The following is a 14,222-nucleotide window of genomic DNA, read 5'->3' as shown; positions in this document are numbered from 1 at the left end:
ATTGAGGGGAGCCAGTGCTCAGTGTAATGGAGGACGAGAAGTGGGGACCAAGTCTAACAGTTTGTGGATGGTTGGTTAAGAAGTTCTTAATCCAGTAGCGGATGGAAGAGGATAGTCCAAGGTGGGAGAGTTTGTCAGCCAGAATATCCAGTATTATAATGTTGAAGGCTGAGCTATAGTCAATGAAAAGCATCCTCACGTAGTTCCTATGGTGCTCCAGGTGGCTCAGTGTGTAGTGCTTTGGCGATGGCATCCTCAGTGGACGTATTTGCTCTATAAGCAAACTGGTGAGGGTCAACTGATGGAGGGATTGTATCCCTGATGTGGCGGGCGAACAACTTTTTAAAGCACTTCAGGATCACAGGCGTAAGTGCAACAGGCCTATAATCATGCAGGCTGTCAATGGTTGGCTTTTTAGGGACAGGGATAATGGTGGCAGATTTAAGGCAGGATGGGATGATGGAATGTTGTAGGGAACAATTGAAAATCTTTTCGAAAACCCCAGTCAGCTGGTCAGCACAGGCTTTGAGCACCTTCCCAGGTACTCCATCAGGGCCAGCAGCCTTCCTGGTGTTCACAGTCCGCAGTACCTGTCTCACTTAATGTTCCTGAAGCTGGGTGGTGGATGTGCTGAGACTTAATCCGATTCGTCAGTCTCAAAGCGGGCAAAGAAACGGTTCAGTTCCTCTGCTAGTGAGGCATCTGCGTTAACAGACACATTATTGTCATTGTAATTGGTAATGTGTATTCCCTGCTACCTTTTTAGGTTATTTTCTGTGAAGTGCTCCTAAATTGTCCTTGTATATGCTGCCTTGGTCTTTTTAATGCCTCTTCAGGTCTGCTCTGGCAGCTCTGTATTGCAACTTTTTCCGTGACCTGAAGGCGGTGTTACGGCATTTGATGAGTGCCTGTGTCTCACTGCTCATCCAGGGTTTTTGGTTAGGAAAAACCCGGATACGTTTATTAACAGTGACAGTGTCTGTGCAGTTTTTGATGTAGGAATGTACAGTGTCCGTGTACTCCTGGAGGTTGTGGTGTTCAAAAAGTTCCCAAATGATGCGGGAAAAACAGTCCTGCAGCTGAGAAAGGGCGTCCTCAGGCCATGTTTTTATTATCTTTATTTGTGGCCTGGTTGGCCTCCGGAGTGGAGTGCATGAGGGGGTGAGGGACAGGAAGAGATGGTCGGATCCAGCAAGGTGAGGGGGGTTGTAGCTCTATAAGCATGTTTGATATTAGAATAAAGATGTTGAGTTGAATCTCCTCTGGTGTGACACTTCACATACTGGATAAACTTAGGCAGAACAGTCTTTAAACATGCTTTATTGAAGTCACCGGCAACAGTAAAGACTCCATCGGGGTGGTCAAGCTGCTGTTTGTTTACAGTCGCTAGCAGGAGGCCAAGTGCCGTGCTAACGTCATCACCTGGTGGGCTGTAAACAGCCATTACAATGACAATCGTTAGCTCTCTAGGTACAGTTGTGGTCAAAAATTTACATACACTTGTGAAGAACATAATGTCATGGCTCTCTTGAGTTTCCAGTTAGTTCTACAACTCTGATTTTTCTCTGATAGAGTGATTGGAACAGATATTTCTTTGTCACAAAAAACATTCTTGAAGTTTGGTTCTTTTATGACTTTATTATGGTTGAACAGAAAAAAGTGATCAAATCTGCTGGGTCAAAAATATACATACAGCAGCGCTAACATTTGGTAACATGTCCCTTGGCCATTTTCACTTCACCACTCCTCTTGACAGAATTGGTCGGGTTCAGTTAAATTTGGTGGCTTTCTGACATGGACTTGTTTCTTTAGCATTGTCCACAAGTTCTCAATGGGGTTTAAGTCAGGACTTTGGGAAGGCCATTCGAAAACCTTAATTCTAGCCTGATTTAGCCATTCCATTACCACTTTTAATGTGTGTTTGGGGTCATTATCCTGTTGGAATACCCAACAGCGCCCAAGACCCAATCTTCGGGCTGATGACTTTAGGTTATCTTGAAAAATTTGAAGGTAATCCTCCTTCTTCATTATCCCATTTACTCTCTGTAAAGCACCCACAGCATAATACTACAACCACCGTGCTTGACGGTAGGCATGGTGTACTTGGGGTTAAAGGCCTCACCTTTTCTCTTACAAACATATTGCGGGGCGAGCATTGTGGCCAAACAGCTCAATATTTGTTTCGTCTGACCACAGAACTTTCCTCCAGAAGGTCTTATCTTTGTCCATGTGATCAGCAGCAAACTTCAGTCGAGCCTTAAGGTGCCGCTTTTGGAGCAAGGGCTTCCTTCTTGCACAGCCTCTCAGTCCATGCAGATGCAAAACACGCTTGACTGTGGACACTGACACCTGTGTTCCAGCAGCTTCTAATTCTTGGCAGATCTGCTTTTTGGTGATTCTCGGTTGAATCCTCACCCTCCTGACCAATTTTCTCTCAGCAGCAGGTGATAGCTTGCGTTTTCTTCCTGATCGTGGCAGTGACAAAACATTGCCATGCACTTTATACTTGCAAACAATTGTTTGCACTGTTGCTCTTGGGACCCACAGGTGCTTTGAAATGGCTCCAAGTGACTTTCCTGACTTGTTCAAGTCAAGGATTCGCTTTTTCAGATCCATGCTGAGCTCCTTTGACTTTCCCATTGTAGTGTTTGTGGGCGTTTGCATCCAATGAGACCTATTTAAATGGCCTCAGAGAAGTCACCAGCTGTAGTCATTCATAATCACTCACAAGAAGTTAAGAGGCCATGCTATGAAGCTCATTTCACTGACACAACTTTCTAAGTCACCAAAATTGCTAATTTGTGTTGCTGTATGTATATTTTTGAGATTTGAACACTTGTTCTGTTAACCCATAATAAAGTCATAAAATAACCAAACTTCATGAATGTTTTTGTGACAAAGAAGTATCTGTTCCAATCACTCTATCAGAGAAAAATCAAAGTTGTAGAAAGAACTGGAAACTCAAGAGAGCCATGACATTATGTTCTTCACAAGTGTATGTAAACTTTTGACCACAACTGTAGATAGAAGGGCCTGTACCGAACTGCCAAGAGCTCTAAATCAGGGGAACAGTGAGTGTTAATGATCCTACTGTTGCAGCACCAGTCGTTGTGTATGTACACGCAAAAGACCCCCCCTTTCTTTTTCCGATTCTGTTGTTCGATCCTGCTGGTGTAGCGTGTGGCTAGCTAGCGATACCGCGGCGTCGGGGATTTGCGGGTGTAGCCACGTTTCCGAGATGATAATAATGTTGCAGTTCCTGACAAAGCTGTTGGTAGCAAGCTGAAGTTCCTAATCATCCATTTTGTGGGTGAAGGATCTGGCGTTGGTCAAGAAGATACTCGGAAGCGGTGCGCTGTGTGGTTGTTTCCTTAGCTTAGCAGCTAGGCCCGCCTGGCCTCCCTGCTTTTGCTTTCTTTCCTTTCGCCACCTCCGTCATACTCTGAGTGGAATGACAATCCACGGAGATCCCGATGGTCTCGAGATGTCCTCTGGGATATTGTAGGTTTGTTGGTAATCTGTTGTGATGGATATATCGCATCTCCTACCGAGAGTAATTAAATCCTGGCGACTGTAGAAAAAGATTGCCTTGCAGATGTTCGTATATAACGATAAGAACAAAACACCAAACTGGAGAGCAAAGAGGCGCTGCACCCGTGCGGGCCGCCATCTTGGATCAACAGACTTTACCTGTTGCAAAGGGTCAGTGAACTTTGTCTGAAGTGTCAAAAACAGCTGTTTGTATGAAGAAAATATATGTCGATAATTAAAGAAAATTATTTTCTAGTGAAAGATCAAATATTTTAAAGACAAATTGTGAAGCTTTTCACAATCATCCAAGTCCAACTTTGTGCTGTGTCCATGTGTGCTTAAATAACAACAAGAAATAATTTTATTTCATATGTTAATTTTCCTAGTCAAGTTGACCCAACACCCACAGCATTTACCTGAAGCACATATCCTCGAATGTAGTCCTCTAATGTCCAATCAAATGCATTGAGAATTTTGATAACATCATCTTCTTTGAGAACGGAAAAAAGGCGATCCGAAAGGATCTTCAGGCGCACTGGAATTGCATGGGTTCCATAAAGCATCAGGCTGCAGATGTCGAACACCACATCAGAATGTACCATCTCTACCTGGCTCTTGTGATACATGTGGTGTAGCTTCAATTTACTCAGAGCTAGAACATATGGAAAACATTTTGGATTACTTAATGCATTGAAAAAATATTACAATAACAGTGGTAAATGTAAAAAAGTGGTTTTGAACAAAAGTTGTTTTATTTTTGTTTTCTTATTACTAGTAGTTCTTTTGTAAACTAAGTAAGAAGGAGAACAGGGTAAAAGAAAAGAAAAGGAGGAGGACACGTTTAAAGAGAATTTGTGAATAAAGAGTGATTTCTAGGTATTTAAATTATTGGACTACATTGATTGTTTTAACTTGGGATCACTGCCAACTGGTACTCTTTTTGAGAAGTACATACAGAGAGTCTTAGATATGTTTAAATACAGTTGGAATTTTTCAAGTCAGTTTTACACGCTTGTCATAGCATGTTTTTTGACTTTCGCATGGATAGATAGAACAGCACCATCGGTGTCCAATTTCCAGGTGAAAATGAAAGGACAACATCTTGGGAGATCATTTATGAAAAGACTGAAGAGCAGTGGCTTTACGACTGACCCCTGAGATACCCCAAGACTGTTATTCTGTGGTGTGGATTTAGTGTTTCCTGACACACTGTGATCTTACAGATATGTATGATTCAATCCAATTTAACGTACTTAGTGAGAAATTAAAACTAGACAATTTGGTCAGCCATATTTGGTGGTTGATGGTGTCAAATGCTTTTCAATGACACTGCCTTTATCTCTCTGTGATTTGATGTTTTCCAGAAAGAAGCAAACCAGCGTCTCAGCCAAATTGCAGCCTGTTCAGGGTGTATGGACTGCTATGAATGTGATCCATTATTTGTCCCGCCACTATGTTTTCCAAGATTTTTGAGACTGTCTGTCATTGTTGGCTATTGCAGCGTTACCTGATTTAAAGACCGCAGTTATGACAGAGCACTTCTAGGGTTCAGGAAAGAGACTCGTTTCTGGATTTATTTATAATGGTACGTAATGGTGCTATGAGAAATTCTTTGTGATATTTTAGAAATGTGACATCCATATTAAATCCATATTTTGCTTTGGAGCTTTTGAGCAGACAGGACAGAGCTTTCTCAATTTATGACTGCAAATCTATGTGTAGATTAAGAATGGGTTTATAATTGTTCAGTGGTGTTGGTGGGTGATAATCTATCTGAGGGATGTTGTTAGGTGTCAGTTCTTTAACGAAGTCTATAAAAGAATCATTTAAAGTTGTAGGCAATGTCCCTTGGATCATGGATGATTTTCTCCTTCAACTATAATTCCTTTATATCTATGTGCTTTAAACTATTTCGTGGCAGTTTTTTTTTCTCCCAGATCTCTGTGGTATTTCCTTTCACATTACTAATTTTGTTTGTAAAAATTGATTTTGGAGATTGAATTTCTTTTTTTACTTTATTTCTTAGAGATGTAAATGTCTATCTGCCATGAACCCTTTCGTGCTATTTTAAGAGCATAGTCTCCTTTTTATTCATTAGTGCCTGTATGGCTTCATTTAACCATGTGAGTAGGTAAATTCTTTTTTTCATGGTTTTGCTTAAATTTTTCTTGTAATTGCAGACACTGTGTCTTGGATAACAGTCATCAAAATATTACAGCGGTCATTTGCATGCAGATATCTCATCTAATTTTCTGAACCGCTTTATCCTCCATAGAGTCACACCAATACCTAGGGGAAAATTAGTGTGTCCAATCAGCCTACTGTGCATCTTTTTGGAATGTGGGACGAAAGCTGAGTACCCAGAAAAAACCCATGCAGGAGAGAACACGCAAACTCCACACAGGTGGACCGACCTGGATTTGAACTCAGGTCTCCCACTGTGAGGCCGACACGCTAACCACTCTGCCGCCAGGCCACCCTTATGGCTTACATCACCTGGTATTCCCAGGTAGTCTCCCATCCAAGTACTAACCAGACCCTGCTAAGGTTATGAGATCAGAGGGTTTTTTCAGGATAGTATGGCCGTAAGCCCCTTTGATAAGTTGTGTAAAGTTAAAATTATCGTATTTTCACATCTATAGGGCGCACTTAAAAGTCTAAACGAGTGATCAACACTGCCCAGAAGATAATCGACTGCTCTCTTGCACTCTGCCCTCACTGGATGACATTGCCAGCCCTCGCTACCTCAGGAAGGAACATTGTTAGGGACCCATACCACCCTGGTCACAACCTGTTCAAGCTGCTGCCCTCTGGCATACGCTACAGGTCTCACAACGCATGGACAAATAGGTTTAGTGACAGTTTTTTCCCCACAGCCATCAGGACTCTGAACTTGCGTTAGCACGACACACAAACCCTTCTGTGCAATAACTTCGGGGTGTGCAATAACAATGTGCAATATCTTAGATTTTGCAATATTTTAGAATTTACCTTGCTAGGATGTGACTTTTTATATTTTTATATTACTTATTTTTGTTTTTATACTGGGTGTTGGGTTAATTCTGGGATGTTACTATATGTTCATTTGGAATTAATGGAATAAAGCTGAAAGGAAGTTTTATTTGCATGTGCAAATTTATAATATAGGGGGGAATGTTGGGGTAATCATTATTATAAATGTGTTTGCAATGAATATAAAGCCTTATAATATACATGCTTACTATATTAATCAATATATTTGCTTATTAGGAATAGTAATGCTCATCCTAAATGTGTAACTATATTAAACAATATAGTTATATGTGTTGATCGCCTACGCCAAGGTCGAGAGATACGAGTTCGAAAGGACATAAAACAATCCACTGAGTTCTTGCTCCGGGGACTGATTACTGGAAGATACGCGTCGACCCCTTCCCCAGATGCGAGTTCAACAGGGAAGATCGGTGAAGGACGCTTAAATTGTTGTTGGCTCAACGGATGGCTATCAAGCATATTGTTTTAATTTGTGACGCTAGGTTGACGCTTGGGTTGCTTGATTATGGAATTGTTTTGTTTCTTGCTTACGCAAATGGAATTGTTTTGTTTCTTGCTTACGCAAATGGAATCAATAACCTTGTAATTGTTTTGATTTGAAGCCTTAAATGGGCAGGACATAATGCCGTTCTTTAGAATAATCTTGGGTGGGGCGAGCTGCCGGATGTATTCTCTTCTTGCAAGAATTAAATGGGATGTGACTACAGATGCCTTTTTTATTGAAAGCTGAATTGGAAAAACCTAAGGATAAACCTACAATTGGATGAACCTAACACTGGGAAAAGGCACTTTGTGGAGTAGCACCACCAATTCCGCATTCGCATTTATTTTTTGGATTTAATCAGGAATGTCTTTCGAGGTGATAGAAAATCTGTTTAGCAAAGATTGATTTGGTAAAAGCTTTGGAATTGGGACTAGAGCAAGATAGCCATTTTTTGACCAAATTTGTGGATTTCAAAGGGCTCTTAATTAAAGAGGACTAGTTTTTGGAGGATAAAAGGATATTAATACTGTTTTTGAATGGTTGGATTGTTCAAAATACTTTAATATGGGAGATTGGCTGGTTAAAGAAAAATGAATGGAATTTTGTTTTTTACAATATTATGGCATTTTGGTGACAAATTGTGGGTCCTTTATTAAGCATTGAAAATTGTAATTAGGAAATGCCTAGTAAAAGGTTGATTTCTCTAATTTAATTATTGTAGATTTTTCTTGTGGTAATAGAGAGCTATAGGAAATAGCTCTTATCTTAAGTAAACATAGTATGGGGTGATTTACAAATTATGTCTTAGGTATGAAGAGTTATTTGGTTGTTAAAGAGATCAGACATGAAATTAACAAGGCAGAAATGGCATGAGAAATTTTGTGGCATTCGTCCAAATTATTAGGTAAATTGAACCTGGCTGGGGTAGATAAGATAATTGATTTAGGATAGGCATAGTTTCCCTAGAAGAAACATGGAGCGTCTTTAAGTGCACAAAAGACTTTCCCTGTTTGGCCTGAAGGGGGAATATGCTTTGGTATTCGTCATATTGATGACTATTGGGACGTTACTGTCTATTACTTTAGGGGCATACAAATTAAGAATTTAGCCAAAACTTACTGCATTGCAATTATGGGGTTAATACACCTAAATGTTACGGTAATAACGATTGGCAATAACAAGCTTAGATAAAGGGGAATATCTACAACAAATTCTGGTGGAGCCTTTCGTGGTGTGAAACAAGTGATGAAATAATGTCTATGTTTAGAAAATAACATCTCCAAATTATAAAATATCAACCTTTGAGAAATGCCTTAAGTAGATGGGTTGACTAGAATGGGCAAAATTCGATAGCGTTGAAAGGGGGTGTAACTTAATGCAGAACATGGAGATAAATTATTTACAAACGGTTAAAATACTTAAAGGGGGGGTGTGTGTGTTTCAATGTGTTACAACTTTTCCGTTATTGCATTATTGGCGAATCGATAGTTAATCACAGCCATTCGCATGGCAGTCCACATGCTGACTGACTGGGGTAAGGGGCAGTGGCAATTGAACAAATTTCTATTTTTAGATATGTGGCACGCGAATCTAATACATTAATTACCTAGTTTCTTCAGGCATCAACCTTGCGGTTCGAGGATCTACTAATGCGGGGTGGATCCAGACCTTCCGGAGTGTGGAGTATTCCTGGTGTCCTCAAAAAAAATTCGTAGGTTTTCTCCGGGTACTCCAGTTTTACTCCAACAAACCAAAATTATGGATGATTGGGGGAGCACTCTAAATTCCTTGATTATGAGTGCGAGCGTGGATGAGTGTCTGTCTTTTGTGTTTTAATTGGCTAGCCACCAAGATATATCAATATTCTAATATCAAGGTGGAAGATTTCTGAAATCGCTGATAAGCCTTTCGAGGACGGCGGTGGCAGAGTAGGACAGAAACAAAAAGAGAAGAATTTCGCCAAATGAAATTTTTTGATTTCCGCAATGGGAAATTTGGGAACCTGGGGGACTAAACAAAAACAAAAGACTAATCTAGGAGGGCTGCCATTTTGAGTCATGGGGGATTTCATGCCTCAAAGAGGGGGAGGTTATAGATTCAATCTATATGCAGATATATGGACAAAACACGGGTGATTCCCCCTTATGTCAAGCTACAAAAGCTACATATCCATTTCAAAGGATACATATGGATTTTATAGAGAATATGTGTGGTACATAACAGTCCTAAAACAGATTGGGGAAACCTTGTTGCAGAAATTGGTCTAGATTGGCAAGCTTGGATGACACACGAAAAACCATCAGGCCTTTGATAAAATTAACCCATACGGTGGGGGCATTACAAATCATTATTCAGACTGACAAATTAACTTGTGGATCCTTGTCTGACGTTTTTCCTAAGTCCATGGGCAGGTGGAGAAGACCCTTTTTACAAAATTCTACATTTGTGTCTCAACAACAATGACCATGTCTATGGAGACGGTAAGACAATCGTCAGAGATGGAAACACCCGGATCTGCCATAGTAAAATTAAAATCTGAGATGACCAGAGATGATGAATTCATTTCCGCAACAGGTAGTTCCCAAATGGGAGGCGGTAAGAAATAATTGGTTATTGTTGATGGAAAATGCAGCTATTATAAATCAAACCTGTATAACATGTATGGGGCCGACCTCTCTTAAGAGTAGTACCCGCACAAATTACCCCTGATTGTGTAAAGGAGAAGATGTAAGCCAAAGTGTGAGAATTGAAATAATGTATACCCTGTTCCAAGAGCAAAGGACAAAGCTAACTTTTCCACACATGTTGTGTTTGATCATTTTACCTGCTTAAACCTTACAGGGCATGGTCTAAAGCTGGAGGCGATAAATGAGACGTGGTGTGCCCACATCCTAAAACCGACTACACCCTGATACCACGTTCTGACCTATGATGGTGGTGGGGTGGAAATAAATTATACGACTCCTGCTGAAACGCGGCAGGACTTTGTGCCTTGGGGTCACTGCTTTTACCAGTGTCTGTTTTCCATCTACAGTGGAGGAGATGCAATTGGCTGAAATCCAGTATGATGGTGGGTCCCTCCCGACGGCGTCGATCGGTATGGAGAGAGGGAGATCCAACATACATTGATGCGATTGGCACCCCCGGGGCGTACCAGATGAGTATAAGTTGGCTAATCAGGTCGCAGCAGGTTGGGAGTCTATTTTTCTTTTAAGTACCCCAAAACAAAAATGTGATAAATTACCTGCATTACAATGTCCAAAACCTTGGAAATTATACTGAACAGGGATTTGTGGCGATAAAGGAACAACTGGCAGCCACTAGTCTGATGGTGTTCCAGGATCGTGCAGCAGTTGAAATGCTTCTTGAAGGAGCAGGGGGCGTATGCAATGTTTGAAAATGTTGCACTCAACAACACGTCCCCCACTGGGTCCCACACCAGGGCCAACGATGGCCTGCAGACCCTAAACCGCAAGATGAAAAAGCATCCTGGAGTTGAATTATCCGCTTGACAGATTTTTGGGATAAGGCCTTCGTACTAATAATGATTTGGCCTAATCTGTGGCATTTTCCGTAGCCATTTTTGCTACAATTTTGACATTATGTGGGTGTTGTGTTATTCCCTGCTTAAGATCTTGATAAGCCGACTTATAACCACTGCGATTGCCCCTAAAAATTCTAAATTGCATGAATTATATCCTCTGCTGATGAAACGTACTGAGGGGAGCAGTGAATTCCAGGAGCATGGTAATTCCGAGAATGAATTGGGCGAAAATGATTTTGTTTTTTTGCTTTTCAGACCAGCCGAACGAGTAGGGCCTAAGCGGGTAAAATTAAAGCAACCAACGGAGATATCCCTCTCTTCTTGGATTTGCCATAAAATGAATAACAAACATATAATAAAAAGGGGGAAATGTTGGATTTATTATGGGATGTTTCTATATGTTTTGTAAGCATTTTTAATAAGTAATAAGGCTATGATATATTATAGATGTATGCATTTTAATTACTTTTGTATAAGAGTGTCTTTAATTTGAGACTGAGACAAACTCGAGGTCACCCTGCTGGCTCCAGCTTGTTGACATAACACCTCACCCTCCAAGGACTGTTACTGGGAGATAGACCTCGCAACCCAGACACCCAGATGCAAGTTCGCAATGATCTACGAAGGACTCATAAATTGTTTTGTCTGGGACGCCGGCAGTTTACCTTATAAAGAAATTATTATGCTCTACTGCAAATTCTTACGCAGGTGTTTTGGTTTCAATCTAATAATGGCAATTGTTTTGAATCAGATTACATTGAAATGTTTTCAGTTATGTGCGACTAAATACAGAGAAGAGGAGACTGCACGTCAGAAATGCTCAGGAACGAAGGCGCATTATGAGTGTGGCTCCTTGCAAGTTGTAACCAGATATGTGAAAGATATCTTCCAATTTTAATTAAATATTACTAATAATGATTAATCATTATTCCAACAATGATCATCCCCTACTTCCCCTGTCCACCAACTACAACTCCCGGTGCCAAGGAAGGGCAAAGAGCACCACAAAATAAAATACACATCCTGGCTTTCACCTCTTCAACTTGCTGCCCTCTGACAGGATCTACAGGACCATACAGGCCAAAACAATCAACCTCAGGGACAGTTTCTTCCCAAGAGTCGTCACCATACTCAACTCGAGTGTTGCACCGAGGACATAATCTAGACAAGTGGTTCTCAACCTTGTTGGAGCTACCGAACCCCACCATCTTTATATGCGCCTTCACCGAACCCCACCTGTTTCATATGCACATTCACCGAACCCAACTTTAGTGAGAAATAAACTTTAGACTAAACTTTTTTCAAATTCAAGATATATAAATTCCTCGGAGACCTCATTGGCCAAGCAATGCCACGTGATCATCTGCAGCCAGTGATGGTCAAGCTGGGCATGCTTTCGTGAATAGCAGTGGTGGACCGTCAGGGCCTGCAAGGCCTTCTCTGCTGGCCTAAAAATATCTGAATCACAGACTGATGTTAATAATGTTTTGTTTATGAATACTTATTAAATAATTCCAAATTGTCTGTCAGCTTCCTCTCATTGCTTTTACCCTGGTTGCGCTGCCCCCAGATGTGTTTTCATATTTAAGCATCTAACCAATCACACTTCAGCCATTATTTGTTGCCAGGGTCAGAAATCTGCCTTAAGGCCTTCACAATCAGTTCTGCAGGCTCTGCTGCATAAAACAAGCGTCGATAAATCTGTTGCTTTAACCAATCAGATTTCGAGTTGGCGACACCACAATGCCTTCTCGCAGGCGTAGGGATATGTCATTGCCTTCTAGCAGGCGTAGGGATACGTCATCGCTTTTACCAACTATGATTGGGTAGTGATAGCGTGGACTAGCCAGAGCTACTAAACTGTATCTGGAGCGAGCTGCACAAGCAAATATATTGTCATACCTGTCAACCTCTGCCGATAACTGCCCTTATAAATGATTAATGATTCCCCTTACAAACACTGTACGACTCGTACGGTGTTTGTAAGGTTTTTGGGGGGTTAGTAAGGGGAATCATAATCATTTATAAGGACAGTTATCGGCAGAGGTTGACAGGTATGTATTGTTGTGTTGATTTAATAGCGGTTTTGTCAACCCGCAATGGCTGAAGGAGGAGAGAAATTGATTTGTTTGCAGATTTACTGTCAAAGCCATTTTCTAGACAGACTTTTCAAGAAAAGCTGGACATCATTAAGAAAGGTCGGACAACTATGAGGCAAGAAAGGTCGGACAACTATGAAGCAAGCAAGCCTGTCACAACCGGGAAGGAATATTTTCAGCACTAAATTGAATAAAAACGTATGCCAGAAATACGACAGGACAGGCTCGACTTTCAGCATTAGCTTCGATGGTGATAGAAAAGAAGGAGGAAAGAAAGGAGGATGGATTTTGTGTACAGGTAAAAGGATTTTTGGTGAGTAAAACATGGCTATATTCCTAAATAATATTTCAATTGTATGAGGTTATTATTGATGTTTTTTATGTGTTGCCGCTGTAGCTGCAGTAGAGGTTTTATAGCCATAAAATAGTTTTTGAGGGTTGGATTGATTCAGGAAGCTGAAGGCGTCGTTAGGAAATTCACGGACCGCCGCTGGTGAATAGACAGGATGAGTTGATGTTTCTTGATCTCTGAGGCTCGACCGAACACAGGTTAAGAACTAAACTTGTGAAAGAGATCTTGATCTCAACGGGTTCTGGTTAAATAAAGATTAAATAAAAATGAAATTATTGTCAGTAGCAGTTTATCGTCCTGAAATTATGCTAAATAAATTATCTGTAGTTGTGTTCAGTTTTTTGAAAATACTTCTCTAATCTTTTAGATTTGGATGAAGCGGAAGAAAATGAGATGAGAGATCTTTTAGATTTAACTTTAACACATTTTTAACTAATATAATCAAGAGCCATCAATATATCATTATATTTCAAAGCTTTCAAAGATCCATTGAGTTGAATGATTTCAGCTCTCACCATGTGCGACCCAGCCATGCATGCAGTTTTCACACTGCCGTTGTTTCATCCTGCCAGGTTTAAAGTTTTCACAGTTGCAATTCAACAAAGTGCAACAGATAGCCTACCAAAACAATGTCAAAATGTTAATATTCAGTATTTTTAATTTTCATGTGATGAGTAAACACAAAAGTAACACAGAGCAATGAAATTCTTGATTTGCTAGTCTTTCTGCACTTGTAAAAAGAATATAAAAATGAAAGAAATAGGCTGCCCGGTAGGGAAGTGCTTAGCGCATCGGCTTCAAAGTTCTGGGGTCGAGGGTTCCGCGCACACACTCGTACACAACACAAACCTCACCTCATCGCATCTAATTTTCTGAACCGTTTCATGCTCATTCGGGTCATGGGGGGTGCTGGAGCCTATCGCAGCTGACTCCGGGCCACAGGCGGGGGACACCCTGAATCGGTGCCCAGCCGATTGCAGGGGACAAGGAGACGGACAGTTGTGTTAGCAGACAGGTTCTCCCTGATCATAATACTGTAATGTGGGATGAAAGGGTTTATGGAAATAGGGCTTAAAATATCACTTTTATTCCTTTTTTGAACTGGTTTTATAGAGCTTTCTTTTAATTAATTTTACCTTGCAATGACACCAAAAAATCTATGACTCTTTTCATGTATTT

The 14,222-nt window shown here is 40.7% G+C and overlaps 1 protein-coding gene across 1 annotated transcript in view; it reads right to left on the bottom strand.

Moving 5' to 3' along the window:
- Nucleotides 1-14,222, bottom strand: part of bnc1 (basonuclin zinc finger protein 1) — a 29,819-nt gene that overhangs the window by 13,107 nt on the left and 2,490 nt on the right. Inside the window, exons 2-3 of the mRNA XM_077593159.1 lie at nucleotides 13,559-13,661; nucleotides 3,948-4,183 (exon numbers count right to left, since the gene is read on the bottom strand). Of these exons, the coding sequence (XP_077449285.1) occupies nucleotides 3,948-4,183; nucleotides 13,559-13,661 (339 nt within the window). The remainder of the gene's footprint in view (nucleotides 1-3,947; nucleotides 4,184-13,558; nucleotides 13,662-14,222) is intronic.

Source organism: Stigmatopora argus, chromosome 2, assembly GCF_051989625.1.
Source record: "Stigmatopora argus isolate UIUO_Sarg chromosome 2, RoL_Sarg_1.0, whole genome shotgun sequence".
NCBI classification, from domain to species: Eukaryota; Metazoa; Chordata; class Actinopteri; order Syngnathiformes; family Syngnathidae; genus Stigmatopora; species Stigmatopora argus.
This window is presented reverse-complemented; position numbering and strand designations above follow the sequence as displayed.